The 23,229-nt window shown below is 40.9% G+C and overlaps 1 protein-coding gene and 1 long non-coding RNA gene across 3 annotated transcripts in view; both read left to right on the top strand.

Annotated features, from left to right (window-relative positions):
• The first annotated feature begins 2,517 nt into the window (after positions 1–2,517).
• On the top strand, positions 2,518–14,945 carry LOC123651231. Its single transcript, XR_006739790.1, has 2 exons — positions 2,518–2,549; positions 13,853–14,945. It is a non-coding gene; the product is annotated as an uncharacterized LOC123651231 (long non-coding RNA).
• Positions 14,946–19,589: 4,644 nt separating this feature from the next.
• Positions 19,590–23,229, top strand: part of DEPDC1B (DEP domain containing 1B) — a 51,274-nt gene continuing 47,634 nt past the window's right edge. Inside the window, exon 1 of one of the 2 annotated variants that reach the window (XM_036409688.2) lies at positions 19,590–19,785. In XM_036409688.2, the coding sequence (XP_036265581.1) occupies positions 19,738–19,785 (48 nt within the window). In that variant the 5' untranslated portion in view covers positions 19,590–19,737. The remainder of the gene's footprint in view (positions 19,786–23,229) is intronic. The other variant, XM_036409686.2, reaches the window with a different exon arrangement.

Raw genomic sequence — 23,229 nt, 5'->3', positions numbered from 1 at the left:
AATAAACAATGTAGAAAGATTTAAGTACTTCTAGTTACTTGGCTCTGAACTTTTAATAAAAAGTCCTGTCTCTAACTCACAGGGATTGTAAAATTGAAGAATGAAAGCTGCTAGTCTAAAACATATCTGTAACATCAGATTATAGAATGTTCTTTGATACATTAATTTTTTCAAATGTGTCCTTGTAGGGAATATGTTTTTATGGCTGTACATACCCAGTTTGCAAACATAAGACAATCAGGGCAAATATGGAAAAATGATATGGACTGCAGATTTAAATAACTTTTACCCTGATGCATGAAGTAAGAAAAAGGGCAGAGTATTACCTGAACTTATACATAGACAGATGGTAGAATTCTTCAATATCATGAGGGCAACATTTCAATTCTTACCCTCTAATTAGTTAGTAAATGAATTACTAATTAGTTAGTAATTAAGCATATTGATCGCTCACAGTTTCCCCTTTTCTTATTTTTATAATTATTTTAAAGAAAAAAAAGTTTGTTAGAATAAGGCAGAAATGTGTGGTGTATGCTTCTAAAGACAATAGACAAAGGAAGGGTCTTCTTTCTGCCTAATTAGGGAAGCTAGCAAGGAGAAGAGCACCAAGACAGGCAGGATAGATTTTGTTGTTAAGATGTCCTTTTTCTTTTTACAATGTTTACCATGTAAAACTCTCGGTGCTTGACTGATTGTAGCCATGCATGCACTGTAGAAAATAAACAATTTCATTCTAATACTATATAACAAAAGCCTAATATGCTAAGTGTCCAGTTGTTTAGTTATCTGTTCAACCAATCAAAGTGTAATATGCTAATGATATGCTAAAGCCACTCAACCCCTCACTATGATGTGCACTGACCACCAGGGGGCAGATTCTCTGACCGGTAGGTTAGCTTGCTGGTGGAATCCAGCTGATTGGGACTGAGCAAGATGGGCCAGACATGCTCTGGAGCCCTCCTGCAGTCCCTCTCTGGCTGGCCAACATCCCTCATCTCTCTCTGGCCCCAATCGTACACCAGTGGGGTCCCTTGGACTGGCCTACACCCTCTCATAATCTGGGACACCTCAGGGGATGTCAGAGAGCCAGTTTCGATCCCATCACACAGGCAAGGCCAAGGGACCCTACTGGTGCACAAATTCATGCACGGGGCCTCTAGTTTAAAAATATATAAAGTTAGGAAGAAGAAACTTAATTATTTACATTGTTGTTGCTTTTTTGTTGTTGTTTTTTTTCTTTTCTTTCCCACCCAATTTAAAAAATAACACAAGCTGGAAATAGAAAATGTGGAAAACACTAAAAGTATAAATGGAAAATGTAATCTACCATATTTTCTTCATACAAAGAGATCTACTATTAGTATTTGTTATAAGTTTCAGGTTAACTGTTGCAGAATAATGCTATCTAATAGTCAACCTCAAAATCTTAGTAGTTTACTATAGTTTTATGAGTCAGTGGGTTGATTGAGCTGATTTTAGTTGAACTCAGGGTTGTTGCCATTTTTTGGTTAGTGTAAATAATGTTTCAATGACCATAGTGGTACATATATCTTTACAGATTAGTGCTTCTATATTCTTCAGGAAAATACCCAGAAGAGGAATTGCTAGATCATATGCTTGTTCTATTCTTAAGGGTTTAAGAACCTCTATACTATCTTCCATAGTGGCTGCACCAATTTACAATCCCATCAACAGTGTATGAAGTTTCCCCTTTCTGCACATTTTCACCAACATTTGTTATTTCTTATTTTTGATAGTAGCCATTCTAACAGGTATGAAGTGATATCTCATTGTGATCTTCATTTGCATTTTCCTAATAACTAGTCATGTTGAACATCTTTTTCTATGTCTGTGGCCATCTATATGTCCTCCTTGAAAAATACCTATTCAGAGCCTCTGCCCATTTAAAAATCAGATTGTTTGTTTTTTGCTTAGTTGTAAGAGTTCTGTATATATTTTGGATATTAACCTAGTATTAGAAGTATCATTTGAAAAGATCTTCTCCTGTTCAGTTGGTTGCCTTTTTGTTTTGTTGATGCTTCCTTTTGCTATACAGAAGCCTTTCAGTTTGATTTAGTCCAGTTCATCTGTCTTTGCTTTTGATCTTCCTGCCTTTAGAGTCCAATTTGCAAAAATATCTCTGAGACAAATGTCCAGAAATTTAGTGACTATATTTTCTTCCATATGTTTTATTGTTTCAGTCTTACATTCAAGTCTTTATTAATATTGAATTAATATTCTGAGTTAATATTATGGTGGTGTAAGATAATTTCCATTCTTTTGCATGTGCCTGTCCAGTTTTTCCAACACAATTTATTGAAGAGACTTTTCTATCTCCATTGTTTTTACTTATTTCTTTTCTTTATTTTTATTTTTTCTATATCTTTAATTCCCATAATAAACATATGTATTTTATAGTGTAAAAAATTTAAACACACACCCATTAGGATGGCTACTGTTTGAAATAAAAAGGCAAACAAAATAACAAGGGTTGGTGAAGATATGGAGAAATTGAAACCCTTGTGCAGCTGCTATAAAAAAAAGTATGGGTTTCTCAAAAAAATAAAAATAAAATTACAATATAATCCAGCAATTCTGCCTTTGGGTAAATACACAAAAGAATAGAAAGCAGAGACTTAAAGAAATATTTGTACACCTATATTCATAGAAGTCTTCACTTGAGCCAAAGGTGGAAGCTGCCCAAATACCCATCAGCGGATGAATGGGTAAACAATGTGTTTATTTACAGCAATTGGAATCCTATTTAGCCTTAGAAAGGAAGGAAATTCTGACACATGGGTCAACTTAGATGAAACTTGAGGACATTGTGGAAAATAAAATAGGATAAAAGCAAATACTGTATGATTTCATTTATATGGGTACTGGGAGTAGTAAAATTCATAGAAACAGAAAGTAGAAGGGTGGTGGCCAGCGGCTGGCGGAAGGGAGGAGTGAGGAGTTGTTATTTAACGAGTACAGAGTTTCTGTTTTGCAAGATGAAAAGAGTTCTGAATATTAGTTGCACAAGGATGTGAATGTACTGAACATTGCTGAACTGAACACTTGAAAATGGTGAAGATGGTAACTCTCACGTGACTCCCCTTATCTTTCCTAAATTTGTAACCTGACACCAGGTTTATTAGATGTGGTGTCAGAGTTATGCCAGCATTGTAAAAGGAGTTGGAAAGCTTTAAAAAGTCTGTTAGACACTTTCACATAGCATACGGATTGGGCATATTTATAAGGAATCTTCCAGGTTATAAACTCTGAATTCTTCATGTTACTCATACTTTACCTGCCCCACCTGGGTACAGACCTCTGGCCTTCCTTCTCTGCATTCACTCTTGCCACTGCTCTGTTTCAACCATGTCCAGGGCTGGGACAGGCCAGGTTTTTCATGAGCCACCTTGGGTGGTGGCAAAAGGGCAGACCTTTGGAATAAGGAAGGGGGAAGGCAAGCCTTGTGCTCAGACACTGGTCCCCCCAACCTCTCCCCATCCTTTCCTCCTCACACAAAGGATCTAACCAAATTTCCAGCTCCTTTGCCATTTGTTTCCCTTCCTCCAGAGACTCACACCTTCCTTTTGAAGGCTTTTGAAATGTGTTTATTGGCTTTGTGTACCTTTGTGTTCTTAAGCTGCTATTATGAACTCCATTCTCATCTTTGTACTTCCCTGCCGGGTATAAAAGAAAAAAAGGGAAGCAGAGAGGTGGGGGTTGCTAGGGAACACTAAGTTAGGGTGGAGACCATTAATTAGATTCCCCATTGTCTGAGAAATCTTCAGAGAACCACAAAATGGGTGTGTGCTCGCTTTGGTGACAGGAAGTGACAGTGATATTTCACAGCTGCTGCCCTAGAACACTGTGCACTGCAGGAAAGAGCCTTCTTCCACCTGGAATGCTAACGTGCACCCTTGCCCCAGCCAATCTTTTCTGCATCGGCCAATATGAATTTTAAAATAGATCCAGGTATGCCTCTTTCCTGCTTAAGCCTTTTAATAGCTTTCCTTTATATGGATGATAAAAACTAAAAACCTTAACTTGCTCTCAAGGCCCTAAGGAGTCAGTATCTGCCCAGCCTTCCAGTTACCCTAACAGCCGCCCCGCCCCTAACTTTTGGCTGAATAAAGACCTCAGCATTCTTTTTGGCCTCCCTAATAGTCCAAGTCCCTTCTTTACTTCTGTCTAGAACCTGTTCAACTGACTAGGTCCCTAGCCCTCTGCCACCACCACCACTGCCCCCAACATACACACAAACCCCTAATCCTTGAACTGATAACGCTTATCCATGTCTCAGATCTTAGGGATGCCTTCACAACTGCCCAGAGTATATCAGATTCTCTGTTGTGTGCCTAGGACTCAGTGCCTGTTTGTAGAGCCCGCACAGTATTTTCAGTTAAGTGTTTGTATGATCATCTAGTTCTTATTTGTTCTTCCCACTAGTAAGCTCCATGAAGGCCATGACTCTGCTTGTGCTGCTTCGAATTTTATCTTGGGTGCTTAGTATAACCCTATGTAGAAGAAGCACTCACTCAAAAAATATATTTGTTGAATCAATATAGAAATTGGTCAAATTAAAAGGCAAGGTGTATGTCCTGTAACACACTGGGTCAGATGTTGGGGTATAGGAGGGTTAATTCATTTCCCCTGCCTGAGTTTGGAAAAGTCTTAGAGATAGATGCAGGAGCCAGGAAGGTAAAAATAAAAACTAGAACTGAAGAAAAATGGTATGAGAAATACCATTTCCAATGAAAAGGAATGGAGCCTCCTTGGAGAAATGGTTGATTTCAGATTTAGAGAAGGATGAGCTTGAAATCTCTTGTGATAGAAATAAAGACACTACTTAAAGATTAATGGGATATACTGAAAGAACACAGGAGCTGTTTCATAAAGACAAATAACAGTAATGGATCATAATTCATTAAATAAACAAAGATTTCATAAGTCCATGATGACACTAAAAACAAACAAACAAACAAAAAAACCCACAAACAAACAGAAAAACAGAAAGTGGAGTGAAGGTGAGGGAAGCTCTTCTTTACATAGAATGCCAGTTAAAAATGGAGAAGGGCTCTAGCCAGTTTGGCTCAGTGAGTAGAGCATTGGCCTGTGGACTGAAGGGTTCTGGGTTTGCTTCTGATCAAGGGCACATATCTCAGTTGCAGACTCGATTCCCAGTCCTGGTTGGGGTATGTGCAGGAAGCAACCAATCCATGTGTCTCTCTCACATCAATGTTTCTCTCTCTCTTTCCCTCTCTGTCTCTCCCCCACCCTTCCACTCTTTAAAAATCAATGGAAAAATATCCTCAGATGAGGATTAACAAAACAACAACAACAAACAAACAAACAAAAAAGAAATGTAGAAGGAATGATAGAATTAAAACATCACTATTTGCGATCACATTATAATAGCAGATTATAATGAATGCAAAAACTGTTGGGAAATGGGATATTCACATGTTTTCATAGTGTCACGTTGTTTATTAAGTATAAAAGGAAAAGATACACTTAAATGAAGAAATCTGATGGGTACCACCTTAACCAACTGTTTAAACTCAGCATTAGAGATAATGGGACAAACAAGTTCTTTCCGATGTGATGTGATTGCAAGCTCACAAGATCATCAACATAGTATTCTTGCTAAATATTTAATATGAGTCTAACCATAGGAAGCATCATACAGCATACAGTATTCAATGATACAGTCAGTCTAGCCTTTTCAAATTTGTCAGTCAATGTCTCATAAAAAGGGAGGTTATTCTAGATTATGGAGAGTAAAGAGACAAGACAATTATGCAGTGTGCAGTTATTAAAATAGGTATAAAGGAAGTTTTGTGGTAAATTGGAGAAATTTAAATATGGATCATATATTGCCCTGGCTCAGTGGATAGAGCATCAGGCTGTGGACTGAAGGGTGCCGGGTTCAATTCTGGTCAAGGGCACATACCTGGGTTGTGGGCTTGATCCCCACTAGGGGGCATGCAGAAGGCAGCTGATCAATGATTCTCATCATTGATGTTCCTATCTCTCTCTTCCCTCTCCCTTCCCCTCTGAAATCAATAAAAATATATCTTAACAAAATAAATAAATATGGATCATATATTAAATAATGTATATTTATTAAACCTCCTGGGAGTAAAATGGTATTATAGCTAAATAGAAAACTGCTCTTGTTCTTAGGAAATATTTGTTAAACTGTAGAGATTCAGCCTCCCTTCAGCCCCCCAAAAGAGAGAGAGCAAGACAGAGATGGCAATAGAGCACAATGTTAGCAATTGATGAATGTATTTGGAGGGCATTTAGGTGTATTTGGATTATTCTTTCAACTTTTCTCTAGGTTAGAAATTTTTTCAAATACAAATTGAGGTGATACATAATTATGATATGGTTTGAGGCCTGTTGAATAAGTGGTTAAGTTGGCTTGTTGATTCCTGGAAGTGAACTGACTGGGGATCAAACCTGCAACCCTGGCCTAACAGGACAATGTTCTAACCAACTAAGCCATCTGCCCAGGGGCACTGTTACTTCCTTATACCTAAATTAAATAGACTTAACTTGCTGTAGTCACTTCTGGACAACCACAGGCTTCTTCCACCTCCTGTTTGCTCTGCCCCTTGCCACAGGGCCTGTTATTATAAAATTTATGACTCAGAGTAATAAAACAAACTTGGTAAACTTTGTAGGCAGTCAGATGCCCACAAAAAAAGCCTTAGGGCCTCAGCCATTCTTGCCCAGTTTCACTTCTGAAACTCTCCGTTTAGAGAAGTTCCAAGGCAAGATACATTACTGTAAGGTAGTGATTCTCAAACTAGAACCTCTTTGGAATCACGGATCCTCTGCCCACACCATAACCCAGAACAGTGGTCGGCAAACTCATTAGTCACCAGAGCCAAATATCAACAGTACAACGATTGAAATTTCTTTTGAGAGCCATATTTTTTAAACTAATGCCACTTCTTCAAAATAGACTCGCCCAGGCCGTGGTATTTTGTGGAAGAGCCACACTCAAGGGGCCAAAGAGCCGCATGTGGCTTGCAAGTCTCATTTTGCCTACCACAGACCCAGAACAATTACATCACAATCTGTGGACATGGAACCCAGGCATCAGTAGTTTTTCAAGCTTCCCAAGTGTCAGACTCATTTGAAAATAGTTGCTTTAAGGTAAGTCTTTCCATGTGGAAATATGATGAACCAAGGAATAAGTATTCAGAACCAACATCAGTCAGGGAAGAAAGGCAACCCACTCGGGCCTCCAGGTTGGGATAGGATGCAGGCTCAGAAGGGGAAAAGCTCCTCGGGCTGTAGAGAATAAAGAGAAAGAGTGCTCTTGCCCGGACAGCCATCCAGTTCCTTCCCTGCTCAGTCCCTCCCAGTGGCCACTGTATTGTCAAACTTTTTACGTCAGTTCTAGCAGCTATTTTGTAGACCTCATAAGATTTTCTACATAGATGACAGTTGTCTGCACATAAAGGTAAACTTATTCTTTCCAGTCTGGATGCTTTTTATTTCCTTTTCCACCTCATTGCAGTAGCTAAAACCTCCAGTACAATGTTAAATAGAAATGGTGAGAGCAGACGTCCTTTCCTTGTGGCTGATCTTGGGGAGAAAGTTTTCAATCTTTGCCATCAAATATGATGTTAGCTGTAGGATTTTCATAGATTCTTATTAGTATGAGGTTGAAGAAGTTCTGTTCCTGTTTGTTGAGAGTTTTTATTTTATTTATTTAATTTAAAAAAATATATATTTTTATTGATTTCAGAGAGGAAGGGATAAGGATAGAGAGATAGAAACATCAATGATGAGAGAGCTCCTGCAAACCCCCCCACTGGGGATGGTGCCTGGAACCCAGGCATGTGCCCCTGACCAAAATCAAAGCCAGGACCCTTCAGTCCGCTGGCCAACACTCTATCCACTAAACCAAACCAGCCAGCGCTTATTTTATTTTATTTTTTTTAGTCAGGAATGGATGTTGGATATTGCCAAATGATTTTTATAGTATTTCTTTTCCTTTATCCTAAAATATTTCTAAAATAGAAATTTCTAACATAACAAGAATAGAATAGTAATATGGACCTTCATGTACCCAGCATCTAGTTTGTTAGAAATGGAAAATTGCAGTCCCCAGTGAAATCCTGCAGAATTAGGAACTCTAGGGGCGGAGCCCAGAAATCCGTGTTTCAAGAAATCTGCCAGGTGATCCTGATGCATACTGAAGTTCTGAAACCACTGCTCTAACACATTACGGAGTCTTTAAAAATATAACCAAAGCCCTAACCGGTTTGGCTCAGGGGATAGAGTGTCGGCCTGTGGACTGAAAGGTCCCAGATTCGATTCCAGTCAAGGGCATGTACCTTGGTTGCAGGCACATCCCCAAGTAAAAGGTGTGCAGGAGGCAGCTCATCGATGTTTCTAACTATCCCTTCCTCTCTGTAAAAAATCAATAAAATATATTTTTAAAAAATATAAATAAAATACAATTATCACACCTAAAATTTTAAACACTGATTTCTGTTTACCTTTAAATATCTATTTAGTATTCTAACTTCAATTGTCTAATTGCTTTTAGTTTTTGTTATTTTTATAGTTGGTTGAATTATGTTCCAAATAATGCCCACACGCTGTGATTAGTTGATTTGTCTCTTAAATCTCTTACTGGTTCTCCCTCCATTCTCCACCCTCCCTTTCGTTGCAGTTGCGCATACTTGGTTATTCACAGAACCTCCCACATCTCAGATTTTGCTGGTTGCAACCCCTTATATTCTCCTATTCTCTTCATTTCTTATAAATTGGTAGTTAAAACAACACTCAGGTCAGGTTTAAGCTGCATTTGGGGGGCAAGAATTCTTAATAGATGGTGATGTGGTCCCTGTCCCTTTGGAAATTTCTGCCCAAAACTTGGTTCTAGCGATTTGTGCTGTAGCTCTGAGGTTACTCCAAGCTCTGCCTCAGCTTCTCAGCTCATTGTACCTTGTTTCTTCCCATCTTCTTGGGTCTTATATTTCTCCTGGACTAACCAGGCAGAATTTGTAGATCTAACTTGACTCTTTTTATGGCCCTTAATCTGACATTCCTTTAGTATGCTACTTCTGATAACTTTAGCTTCAAGCACAGGACAGGCAAGATGCTGCCTAGGTCCTCAGGACACTTCCTGGCATGGCCCTCAGAACCCCTCCTTCAGTCCACAGCTTGCAGTGGGAGGGTATCTGGTGGGAGTGGCATTTCTGTGATCTCTCCTCTTATGTCCCCTCTCCCCAAAGGGACTACTACAATCAGCCTTGCATCTATGTTTTAGTCTCCAGGGTTCTGGTGTGTAGACAGGCTGAGGACCACTCGGAAGAGCCACTGTCCCTCCTCATCCCTTATTGGAGCTGAATCAAAGCGCTACCTTATTGTTAATTCCAGAAGCGACAAAGAAAGCTAGTTAAGAAAATGCAGTCAAACAGGTTTAAATGTCTAGAAAGTCTCTCTGAAATGAAAGGAAAATCCACCAATGATATATCCAGTCAAGCTTGAAACCAAATGCTGTGTTTTTTGATCCTCTAAAGAAAATCCTTTCATCCCTTCACCTTTCATAGTTGGTTTTTGGGTTACACTGTAGGTGGACTAAATTTCTGGTGATTTGTGAGTTGGCTCCTGTTCCCTCTTTGGTCTGGGGTAAACTCTTGTTTCTTTCTTTTTTTCTTAAAAGTAAAGGATCTGCTTCAGTTAACCTTGGGAGGGGTGGTTGAGACTAGGTGGCATGAGAAAGTCTGCTCAGGTGCTGGTCATGTTTTGTTTCTTGGTCTGAAGGTTGGTTACAAGGATGTGTTCAGTTTGTGAAAATTCCCAAACCCTATTCTGATAATCTGTGTGCTTTTCTCTGCATATGTTATAATCCAATAAAAAGTTGATAAAAAGCTGATCTGTGTTAGAAATAAAACAACAACAACAAGAAAAATTATAAAATATAACGTAAGCATCATCCATAAGGACAAATGCTTAAAATGATTTTTGTTTCTCATATCCGAGCCAGTTTCAGTTACTGGCTCTGAGAGAAAATAAGAGTGGCAGTGTTGTAGGCGAACAAATAATGATTGTTGCCTTTGTTAGTCCTGTAAAATAGCCCAACACATACAGGCACACTGCCCAAGCCTGGCTCACAGATCCGCCTTGTTCCCCAGCTGCTTTTGCCTCACAATCACATTTTCATCCTGCTCTGACTTAGCGCTGCTGACCACTGCCCCACTGGGGGCCCTCTGGGCTCCTGTGTTTATCTGTGGTCCATGGGCCTTGGCTGCTAGGATTCTTTGCTGCTGCCTCCAAGAGTAGGACATTCCTTGTTGAATATCTTGCTCCACAGGGAGCGACCCCTGCCCTGGGCACCTTACTACTTACAAGTGTCCCCTGCGAGACAGTGTTTTCCAAAAGTTCTGCACATTCTCCCCTTCTTTCACTTTTGTTTTGTAAATTGAATTATTTGGGGCTGTAGTAAATACATTGTTATTTCAGGAACTTTTTGTGATGAATATTTAAAAAGTGCAGATAATTTTATCTTATTCTTTACATTTTTCTTAAAATTCAGCTTAGGTGCTATAGGCCAGACAACTGATCTACTCACCCTGAAGTTTATAGTTTGACTATTCATCAGCTATCTGAAAGTTCAGTAACATGTGCTGATTTGTAATCTGGAAACCTGTGCCTTTGGCAGTAAAACAGAAGAGAAGGTCTTTGACCGATGGCTGGAGTTGAAACCTCTAGGAAGGGAATCAAGAGTGGGACAAATTGCTAAACCAGAGGTCCCTGGCCTAGGGCAGGCTGAGGAATGCAGCAGGCGAATTGCCAGGCGTGGGCAGAGAAGCTTTGGCTCAGCTGTGAAGCGGAGAGCAAGTCCTCTGTTCTCTCTATGTATTCTTCCTTCCTTAAACTCCTCATTTACCTGCAGGGGTCAACTTCCAAAGCTCTACCCTGTCCTCCTGATCTAAAATCTTCAACCACGGTCATCTCTATTTAGATGTTTCACTGCTAATCAAATGCTGCATGTCCAAATCTGAACTTGCTTTGGCCTTTGGCATTTATGAGGAACAGGGCTAATGACTTGGGTGAATTCTCAAATGCTAGTATGATATATTTCCCCCTAACATGCACAGGCAAGAAGAGGAGTTAATATCAAAGTCATATGGAGCAAGGGATCCTAAGGGGACGGCTAGACTCACTTTCAAGCTGATGACATTCTCTTGCATACCAACCTCCAAGCTGGGAGTTTCAAGGTTTCACCTCAAGAAATTTAGAAAGCTGTATGTATATTTGCAGTTCCTGGATATTTGCAGTTCCTGGTAAAGCGTCAAACTATAAGTCACATATGATATCTAAGTATCTCTAAGTACCTCTGTTGGTTGAATACATAAATTGAATTTTATGAATGTCAAGTCCCTTCTCTCAGCTCCTTCTTGTTTATCCAGACAAGTTCGATTTCATTGTGGTGCAATCTTTCTGCCAGTCTCCCAGACGATATTTAGGGCCATTCATGGCTTTTCCTTCCTCATTTCTTTTTAAAATTTATCTTTATTGTTGAAAGTAATACAGGCGAATCCCCCTCCCCCCATTGAGTCCTTCCAGCCCAGCCCCCTCACCAAGCCTTCACCATACTGTTGTCTATGTCCATGTGCTATGCATATATGCATATACGTTCTTTGGTTAGGCAATATTCACTAAATATTGACATTTCTTCTATCTCTTCTATAGCCACATAGGAGCTAGACCAAACATTTATCGAGAGTTTGTTTATACAAGTTTTATCAGTTTTCTTTTGTTACATAAGAAATTACTATAAATTTAGTGATTAAGAACAATTTACTTGTTCATGCTTTACTTGGGTCAGAAGTATGGCATGGTGTGACGTGGTCACTGCTCTGAATGTCAGGTATCAGAAGGCTGAAATCGAGACAACAACCAAACTGAGTTCCCCTCTGGAAGTCCTGGGGGACAGTCTGCTTCCACGCTCATTCAGGGTGGCAGAACTCAGTTCCCCTCAAATCTCTGACTTCTGCAATCAGCCAGAGAAAACTCGTTCCTCCTTAAGGGCTCATGTGATTAAGTCAGGCTCCCTTACCAGTAGATAATCTCCTGATTGTAAGGTCAACTGAGTTGGGACGTTAATTTCCCGTGCAAAAGCCATTTCCAGCAGTAGCTGGATTAACGTTTGATTGAATATGTGGGAGAGTGTGTGTACATCGGGAATCTCGGAGACCATCTTAGAATTCTGCCTACCATACAAGGGAAGCAGAATGCTAAGAAATTGGAATATATATTCTCACTCAAGTATTTCAATGACCCTATGAAGCAGATACCACTATTATTTCCATTTTATTGGTTAGAAAACTGAGACACAAAAGATGAGTTTAAGCTATTTTAACAATGCTCCCTGTCTGTATTCATTTAACTACACTCAGAATGGCTTTCCTACCTCCAAGACCTTCCTCCTCTAATTTATCTTATGTCCCTTTGGCCAGAACAATGTTAGTTAAAAAACACTTCCCCCCACCAGGTCACTTTCCTAGATTTGGAGGGTTATACATTGCTATAGCAGCAAGAGGCATGAGTATTAGTATAGTATACTAGAAAATTCACTTATGCCCAAAGATGAGAATCTATTCAGCTGTATCCTTGGTGAAGATTTTGATACTAACATAGACTTGTAAGGTGTGAGTGTTAAGGTGGCAGGAAGGAGGTGTGTTTGCAAGTAATTATAACACTAGATATAGAGTGTGGACTGTATCTTTCCAGATCAGAAAGGAGAAGCAAGTATGAATAATACTGAACAATAAGACATAACAAAGCATTTGGTTTAGAAGCAAATTTTATAGGTTAAATTGAAAGCCTAAGAACTTTATTATATTGTAGAGTACATATATATAGGAAACATACTTGAGCACAGAATAAATCTCATTTATTTTTAAGAGATGAATAACTTTAGAAGCGTGGTTTCACTTGATTATTCATTAATTTGTTCAGAAGATATTTGTTGATTGCCACTTTGTATCAAGCACTGTAGCTCCAAATTAACTTTTCTCCCCCTACTGGAGTATTGCAACAGCTTCCTGACTGGTTGCTTTCACTCTCACCTTGCACTCCTCTGCCCATTCCAGTCTATTAGCCACAAAGCAGCCATAGGGATGCTTTAAAAATCTTAGGTAAGGCCTGGACATTCTGTTGCTTAAAACTTTCTAATACATTTTTTTAAAATGTTATATATATTATTGATTTTTTACAGAGAGGAAGAGAGAGGGATAGAGAGTTAGAAACATCAATGAGAGAGAATCATCCATCAGCTGCCTCTTGCACACCCCCTACAGGGGATGTGCCCACAACCAAGGTACATGCCCTTGACCAGAATCAAACCCGGGACCTTTCAGTCCATAGGCCAACGCTCTATCCACTGAGCCAAACCGGTTTTGGCTAATACATTTTTCACTAATTCAGAGTAAAATGCAAATTCCAGGAGCCCACTATGTAGCCTAATAAGCCCTTCCCTCCCTGTATCCAGCCCACTTCCTCCACTCTCCTTTTCACTCACTTCTCTTCAACAAACTCTGGCCTCTTTCCCATGATCCCTGGACATGGCAGGCTTGTGTCCACCTCAGGCATTCACATGGGCTGGTATTCACATGTCCACTTAGAATGTTTCCCCCCAGGCAGCTACTCCTTTATTTCATGCAGATTGTTTACTCAAGTGTTATCAAAGGGATCCTCCTTTGCCACCTGGGACAAATTATCATGCCTCTCCTCTCTACTTTTTTTTTTTTTTTTTTCTATTTTTCTTTCCAGCACTCAATTACCATCTGGTATATATGTTTTTTTTTAAAAAGGATCATAGTTGACTTGTTGTTCCCTCCTGACTGGGATGTCAGTTCCTGAAAAGAGGGGCTTTTATTTTATCTACTATATTCTAGTGACCGGAACAGTGTCTGACACACAGGAGGTACTCATACATGTTGAATAAATGAAATGGATGTAAATGCACGTATTTCTTTGTGGCATTTATTTTCTTAAATACCGAAATAAAAATATTATTAAACCATTTCAATGAAATAGTATGGTTTTATATTTTCCACATGTTTTTATGCCTTCTTCTTTACACACATCCCAAAGAACATGATCTCTATTAGTGAAGAGTATTGATACAAAAAGTTCTGGTGTGTGTGTGTGTGTGTGTGTGTGTGTGTGTGTATGTGTGTGTGTGTCTGCGGGGGTAGGGGGGAGAGGAGGGCATTTTCCAACAGAATGGTGCTGGGACAGACCAATAGCAGTGGAAATCAAGTCATGGAATTTGCAACTTTTAAGAACCTCAGCAAACAGACTGTCTCGGTGGCTTAAATGCCAACAAACACAACAGAATGTAGTTGCAGAACAATCAGGTTTCAGCAGAGGTCTTTCAAAATGACACATCCAACCGGCTGGGAGAGCTTTCAGACAGCAGAAGGACTGAGTGTGGCGGCCAGGAATCCTCCTGAGAGTGAAGGTCTGACTCCCAGCCACTCCCTACTCAGTGTGATTGAGAAATACAGCTTCCAACACCATAATGTACTTGATGTCTATGTTGTTTTTTCCTCCACAGCTTGAAATTTCCTGATGTTAGTGATAAGTTGGCTGGTGATAAGTCAGTTAGTGATAAGTCAACTGCCAGTTCTCACACTCTATAAAGATTTTTGAGGCTCACACTCTATAAAGATGTTCTGAGGCTGAATGAAGAATTTTGATGGTCTCACTCTTAATATGCCAGATAAGAATATGTACAGTAATTTATTAAAATTGCTACACTTGGAATGAGGAAATGAAGTTAATAATTGCTACATTCAGGATGTGGTAATAAATTTTAATAATTTGAAATAGAGCCGAGATTTCAATTGTCTTGGGGGTGTAGCCATCTGATTAAATTTATACTTCATATGCAGTCAATCCCAGTTAATCCCCTCTAATAAAGAGGAAATATGCTAATTGACCCTCACACCATCACAAAGATGGTGGTGCCCACAGCCAATAAGGAGGGAATATGCTAATTTGACTGTCACATCTCTCAAAGATGGCGGTACCCACAGCCAATAAGGAAGGAATATGCTAATTGACTGCCATGCCTTCAAAGATGGCAGCGCCCACAGCCACAAGGTGGTTGGTGCCCAGTCCCCTCAGCCTTGCCAGGGGGCAGGCCCAGCCACTCCGCACTCTTGCTTCTGAAGTCCCCCAGTCCCCTAAGCCCCCTCCCCCCCAGCCACCCAGGGCCAGCCCAAGGCACAGGCAAGCCTTGGATGTTGGCTGCCCAGCTGCCCAGCTGCCCAGGGCCACCTGAGACTCAGATAAACAGGGATGGCCGAGGTTTGCAGCAGCAGAGGTGTGATGGGGGCATCGCCTTCCCATGATCGTTGGTCACCTTCCACCCATGAGGGTTCCCAGACTGTGAGAGGGGGCAGGCCAGGCTGAGGTGAATTTTTAAGCGCCAGGCCTCTAGTACAAAAATAACAAGCCAAACCATAGTTGAAAAGAATTCAAATGTTTAATGTTTATGAAACTCATTCCTGGGAAGGAGCATTTGGATAAACTTACGAAAGATTTCTATCTTTTCCCCCCTTCTCCTGAAATGTGTGTTTGTATAAATATAAATGCAAAACTTTACTTTATATTTGAAAATTATGCTTTTTGCTTTCTGAAGGTATTGGTAAAAACCAATTAATCAAACAACCAAGCCAAACCAAACTCCCTAGGTTTTCACTGAAGAAGGTCTAGGTTCAAATACAAGTTTTGTTAATGGGACACTTAACTTCTCTGGGGAAGTCACTTATCCTCTCTGAAGCTTAGCTTCCTGAGTAGTAATAATAGGTTATTCATGATTTACATCTCCAAATAGTTCTGAGAATCAAATAATATAAAGTGAAAAAGCTTTAAAAGCTGCTTTACAAAAGTAAGGATTGTAATTTATTTCTTAAAAAAAAATCTTTATTGTTGGAAGTATTATATATGTCCCTTCACCCCTCTCCCCTCCCCATTGACCTCTCCCAGCCCACCTTCCCCCACCCCTGTCCCCTAGACCAGGCCATCACCCCCTTATTGCCTGTATGTGTCCATTGGTTATGCTTATACTCTTTTGTTGGTCTCTATCTTCTCTCTCCCCTCTCCTCCTGCCCACCCTCCCCTGCCTTCCCTCTGAGGTTTGATGATCTGTTCCATGCTTCTATGTCTCTGGATCGTTTTTTGTTCATCAGTTTATGTTGTCCATTATTTTCCACAAATGAGTGAGATTATGTGATATTTATCTTTGACTGTCTTATTTCTATTAGCATAATGCTCTCCAGGTCCATCTGTGCTGTTGCAAATGGTAAGTGTTCCTTCTTTTTTTTATAGCGGCATCGTATTCCATTGTGCAGATATACAACAGTTTTTTAATCTACTCATCTGCTAATCGGCACTTAGGCTGTTTCCAAAACTTAGCTATTATAAATTGCACTGCTGTGAACATAGGGGTACATATGTTCTTTTTGATTAGTGTTTCTGATTTCTTAGGATATATTTCTAGAAGTGGGATCACTGGGTCAAATAGGAGTTCCATTTTTAATTTTTTGAGGAAACTCCATACTGTTTTCCACAGAGGCTGCACCAGTCTGTATTCCCACCAGCAGTGTATGAGGATTCCCTTTTTTTCACATTCTTACCAGCACTTCTTGTTTGTTGATGTGTAATTTATTTCTTTAAAAAATAAACAAACAAACAAACAAAAAATACTAAACAGTTCCTCTTTCCCAAAAGAAGCCGAGGTGACTTATATTTATAGACTATCAGATAATAAGTAGAAAATAAAGGTAGAAATATAAAATAACTCATCATTACATTCTTTATAGTTATTAGAAATTGGTCTCAAATTTGGCTATAGATTCCTAGTAGATAAATCAGAGATAAATATTCATTTACCATAGTCATGAGTCGGTCAGACAAAAACATGAACTAGCAATTTCCGTGTTTATTAAATTGGGGTAACAATGGAGAGGGATTGTTGATTATGGTATGCTCAGGTGTGAAAACACAGGATAAACTATTTTGAATAAATTAAAACATTTTTACATTAAAATAAAGAAATGTCATTTATTTAAAACTTTTGAGTATCTATTATGTAACGGATATCGTTCTAGGAACTGGAATACAATGGAAAACAAAGGGACCTTGATCTCATGGAGTTTATATTCTAGGCCACAGCAATGGTTTGTAACTGGATCAGAATGAATATCCTTTTTACTCTGCAAAAATGAAATTCACAGATAATCAACCTACACATAATTAAGAGTTAACATAACATCCTTTTATTTAAAGGTCAAATAAAAGGGAAATACATTTCTAATAAAGCAATATTCATTTGAAAATGTGAGGCGAACGTGATAACCACTACACTACGGAAACAGATTCATTTGAAAATGTAACTAAATACCTAAGCATGACTACACCTAAAGATATAATGAAATAGGCAAGTATTTGCATCTACTTATAAAAATAAATTTGGATTAAAGAGAAGTAAAAACAATAGTCAACTTAATATCATTTAAAAAAATATTTGACATTTTGAAATAAGGACTAAGTAAATATATTGCATCAATATGCACCATATACATGCATTCAACCATTACAGATGCAGAATGTCACAGGAATGTGTCTCAAACACCACAGACTGCATTGCCATTATTTACATGATTTTCTGACATGAAAAGCAAGTTTTTATAGATTAAAGAGAGCATACTATTCCTGGAAATTTCAGTTTATATTAAAACTGGCTGAAAATATTTTTTATTTATGTAAAATACATTTATGTGCTCGGCTCAGATAATTACAAACAGGTTTTTACTGACCTCAAGGCCCGGCGGGACACTGAAAATTCATGTCATGGGCCAGTTGCTTGTGCAGCCTAACTTAAAAAAAATAAAATTATCACAGGATATCTAGCTCCCCTGACTCCCGCCTACAAAGTACCAGTAGTGACCCTCCTAACTTTTTCCTCTCCCCTCCTATCTTGTTGAAAACCAGAAAACAGCCCCACAGATGCTCAAAATACTCGCAGAAGGTAGGGCCCCTTTTTTGATCACTAGAAGATCAAAAATAAACAAATAATTTAGAGACTTTTTGTGACATGAAGGAAAAAAAAACAGTGCAAGAGTGGGTGGCAGCGTTTAAACTGAGACCTGAATGGTGAGATGGGGACAGCCTTGCAAAAAGCTGGGTAAGAACATTCCTGGCAGGGGAACAGGCCAAAGGCTGTGAGCTGGGAAAACAACTTGGTATGTTTGAGGAGTAGAAAGAATATTGTGGTTTGAGCTAGACTAGAAAGGTAGAAAGCACTGACTTTTTAGGGAACAGGGATGGGGAGAAATTTCCCAATTATTTTTATGTGATATTGAAAGGATGATTACCAGCAGTCCAACTTTAACTACATTTACAAACACTGTCTTTGTGGCTCCTGATCGTTTTGAAGATGTGCCTTTCCAGTAAGAGGAATAATCTTTTCCAAAGCTTACAATGGACTCTTGGGTTTTGTATCAGGTTCCAGTTCCATCACTGTGGCAGGTTCCAGATGGGCAAGGCTCTGAAATTCCTTGTCTTTCTCTCTCTTGAGCCCCATTGGTATTCCTTGTCAAGATCTCTTCCTTGGAATTCAGAGCCCCCTCTCCTTTCCCCTGTCCCCCAACAAAAAGAAGTTTGATAAGGATTCACTCATTGGAAGTAAAATGATCTTTATTGCTTTTTCTGATTAAAAAATACCTAAGTGTCATCCCAGGATTTTTTTTCTTTTTTTTCTAAAATTCAGGTAGACACATACCTAAACCAGCAAATGGAGGAAGGGGGCGTCTCATGTCGTATCCTAAGAACTTCAGACTTTAGTCATAGGCAAAGAGTTGGTACCTCATTTGTCCTTTGGAAAAATGGAACCATCAGGCCACCAATTCCTAGGTGGGGAAAATCCTGAGCAGTTAAAAAAAAAAAAAAAAAAAAAAAAAAAAAGAACTCACAGCCTTGTGACAAGGGACTGAAAAATTCAGTCTGATATAAAATATAGAACTCAAATTTAAGGGAAAGCCTACTCTACCAAAAGAACAAATAGCTCAATCGGACTCTTTCCCACCTTTGTTGTTCCTATAGACACTCCTCGTCGCTAAGTGATCTCATCTGGTTTTTAAATGTCCCTCCACTTTCAGACGCTGTCCGCTCGCTTCCTTTCACTACCTCCTTCTCCCAATCCTGGCAGCACCTCCAGGCTCACGGTGCCCTCGGAAGGACGGACAGGGATTAGTCTATCCAGTCCCGCTGGGTTTCGGTCACTGTTACTTTCACTGACGTTTTTTGCAGAAAAAGCAGGTGTTTGCAGGGTAGACAGGCTATGTGGTCGTCCGCGGTGGCTCCAGCCACCATAGCCTCAGAGCGTGGCGGAGACACCTCATAGACCAGAGCCCGGCAATGAGGGCGAGGTGGGCAAGGTGGGCGAGGGTTGGCAGCCGACTTAGCCCGTGGTGTGCAGCGTCCATAGCGCCTCCGCAGCAGCGGGGCTCCGAGGAAACCCGGCCCCGCCCCCTTCCGCGTGGGCCCCCGCGGCCCCGCCCCGCAGTTTGTGTCACGTGCCGCGCCGCCGCCCAATCAGCGCCCGCTGCGCGCTGGCTCGCGATTCAAACAGCGGCTCGGAGGGTTCACGCAGGTCCGCGGTGTCGCCACCGCCGCCACTGCCGGGCAAAGGCCATGGAGCCCCGCATCGTGGGGCCCGGGCCGTACCGGGCCACCAAGCTGGTGAGTGAGCGAGACGGGGCCCCCGAGTCCCCGGCCTCCCCGCCTGGCGGGTCGCCTTCCCTTCTCCAGGGCAGACCGGGCGGGGGTTTGGAGGCCGGGCCGGGGATTGGAGGCCGGGCCGGGGTTTGGAGGCCGGGCCGGGGTTTGGGCCGGGGTGTTGCTCAAAGAACGATAACGGGTCCCGGAGCCCAGGCCATCGGGGGGTCGCATCTTCGTTCCCGAGATGTTGGAGGTGTTCTCGGCCATCCGCGGCACCTCCCCCTTTGAAGAGCCGGAGGACCAGGTGACCCCCTCTCCCAGCCTGTTTGTCCTGAGTAATCAATCCCACGCCAGCCGCCGGGAGCCCGCGGGGCAAACCCATTTCTAACCGGAGGGACCCTCCTGCCGTCCGGGCAGGGCGTGTCTCCGTCCCGAGAGTCACTTGTGGTGACAGCCTGAGGTTCTTTCTAACGGTGCCTGGAGCTGAGGTGGATCGCCCTGACCGCATTTCCGGTTCCTGGCGTTCCTGTGTTGTTTTTGTCATTGACATAAATGAGGGCGTGGGCCGGTTGGTCTAAGAGCCTTTGCCGATGGTCCAGGTGATGGTCCAGGCGCTGCCTTGTGTCCTGCTTTGGTACTCAGGGGCACTTATTTTGATTTCTCTTATGACCCGGGGCAAGTAATTACAGTGATTTCTGTTAAAGAGGATTACCATAAAGCAGTGTGTCCCAAACTTTTGACATATGTGTACCCCTTCTATAATTTTCGTAAGGCTGAGTACCCCTCGTACTCATGAGAACGTAGAATTAGGCGCAGCTAAGCACGGTGCAGTGCACATCCCCACCAAACTCTGGTGCAACGCGTACCCCCACCAAACTCTTCCCGTACCCCTGGGGGTACGCGTACCACACTTTGGGAAACACTGCCATAAAGGAACAAGTGATGACAATTTGGTATGTGCATGGCAGGTTTTCAGACAGCTTTCTATGAAAGCGGAACGGTGATTTGGGAGGAAGGAACCTTTCTCTTGGGTCTGTCATCACTTGTGGTCACTTGTTAACTTGGGAATTAGTCTCCTTGTTGTGTGCGCCCTAATGGACATCCAGGAAATGACGGGAATTAAGTTCCAACCTCTGATTCACCTAGACTTGCATATGTGGAAGAGATGAGGACAGTGCTACAGGGGGAGGTATAATTAGGGTTTCCTTTTCTTTCTGGAACCAGTGTCACAGTGGCCGGTGGGGTCAAGCCAGAGCTAAGAAAGCCAGCTTCTAAGTGAAATCATGATTGGGACAGATGGTTGTTTAATATTTTATTTGGCTCATAGACCACTTTGAGAATCTCTCTTTGTAGGCTAGTGCACATGCCACATACTCATGAAATTATACATAGATTTCAGAAGACTTGGAGAGTCTGTGGCATTGTTTTATTTAGCTTAACCATCTACTTGCCCACAGTTTTGTGTGTCAGCCAATCTGGACTGGGCTTATGTCTGTTTTTTTGTTGGAGCCACTCATGTGCCACGATCATCTAGTGACTTGACTAGGAAAGAAGAACCCTTGACTTGGTTCTGGCTGTTGGCTGGGCCAAGTGTCTTCACATAGTGGTTCGACATCACCAAAAGAAGGTTTCTGCCTGTAACTTTTTGTTTAGATCTCACTGGTCAGAGCAAGTCAAACAGCTAATTCCAGATTGTAGAAATTCAGCTCCTCTTTTCTTTTTTGTTAAATTAAATTTTTTTTTTCAATTACAAGTTGACATTTAATATTTCAGGTATACAACATAGTGGGTAGACATTTATATAACTTAATGAGGTGATCCCTCTTCCCGGAAGTCTAGTACCCATCTGACATCATACATAGTTATTACATTATTATTGACTATATTCTCTATTCAGTTCCACTTTTTTTTTTAAATCTTTAAAATATATTTTATTGATTTTGTACAGAGAGGAAGGGAGAGAGACAGAGAGTTAGAAACATCGATGAGAGAGAGTCATCAATCAGCTGCCTCTTGCACACCCCCTACTGGGGATATGCCCACAACCAAGGTATATGCCCTTGACTGGAACCGAACCCGGGACTCTTCAGTCCCCAAGCTGACGCTCTATCCATTGAGCCAAACCGGTCTCGGCTTTTTTTAATCTTTACCTGAGGATATTTTGTCTATTGCTTTTCAGAAAGAATGGAAGGGATGGAGGGAAGGAGGGTCCGAGGGACTGAGGGACTGAGGGGAGGAGAGACAGGGAGAGAGAAACATCGATGTGAGAGAGACACATCAACTGGTTGCCTCCTGTACGTGCCCTTACTGGGGGTGGGAAGCGAACCCGAAAGCCAGTCCATGCCCTTGACCTGGAACCGAACCTGAGACCCCTTGGTTTGAGGAACTGTGCCCTAACCACTGAGCACACTGACCAGGGTTGTTGTACTTCTTTCTGGACAGATTTGCAGTCACGTTGCAGAGGTATCTGTGAACAGGATAGGAGGAGTGTTTGCATTCATCTTCGCAAACACTCTATTACAGACATCCAGAATGATTCATTAAAAAACAACAACAACCAACAAATACAAATTTAAGTTTTTCTTTCTGCTAGCCTCGATATAGATGGTGATGGTAGGGAACAAATAGGGTGTTTTAAAAACAATGTTGTTTCTGCTTCCACTTCCCAGTTGTTTCTACTATTTGAAACCATGTGGTAGGTCCCATGTCAGGGATGAATTACAGATTGTGCTTTATCAGGGTCTTTCAAAAACTTTAATCTCTTTTGTGGAAAGAAAAGAACACATCCCCCCTCCCGTCTCCACCAATATATTCACATTTATGCAAGGAAAACAGAGAGAAGCTCTGGATATTGGCACTTCTCCTTTCTGCTTTAGACTTAAAAAAATTACATCATAATTGGAACTGTTTTTTAAATCTCATATTCCCAGAAATGTATGAAGTACACTTTCATAGATGCAGAGTGCCTATGTATTAGTACTTGATTCTGAGTCACATTAAAACGTTATCAAAGGAGGCTACTATGAGGAGCATGCCCTTGCCTTTCCTCACCCCTCTTTCCTCGCACATGTTCTCTCTTTCCCAGAGCATGCTGTGCCTCTCCTCCCTCTTTCGTCTCTCAAGGCATGTATCTCTTTCCCTTTCTCCTAGGCTTCAAGGGCCCTTCTATTGTACTACCTCTGTAACTGTCTAAATAAACTTTCCCTTGTAAAAAAAAATGTACATTATCAAAAGAGTTTATAAAGAAAAGTGTTCTTATTCTCCAGAAGTCTTCAGTCCCCAAGAAGTGGTACTCAAACCTACTTTAGCAGAAATTGATAAAGGTTAAGCAGAAAATTAAATTATGTGAATAATTAATGAAAACACCTCAGTTTCACCAGAATTTCCAGATAGTCAATCGAGTTCTAAACGTTATTCTATTTGAGAAACTTGATCTTAAACTAAGATTTTGAAAACATAGGAACA

The sequence above is a fragment of the Pipistrellus kuhlii genome, unplaced genomic scaffold (assembly GCF_014108245.1).
Source record: "Pipistrellus kuhlii isolate mPipKuh1 unplaced genomic scaffold, mPipKuh1.p scaffold_m20_p_4, whole genome shotgun sequence".
NCBI classification, from domain to species: domain Eukaryota; kingdom Metazoa; phylum Chordata; class Mammalia; order Chiroptera; family Vespertilionidae; genus Pipistrellus; species Pipistrellus kuhlii.
This window is presented reverse-complemented; position numbering and strand designations above follow the sequence as displayed.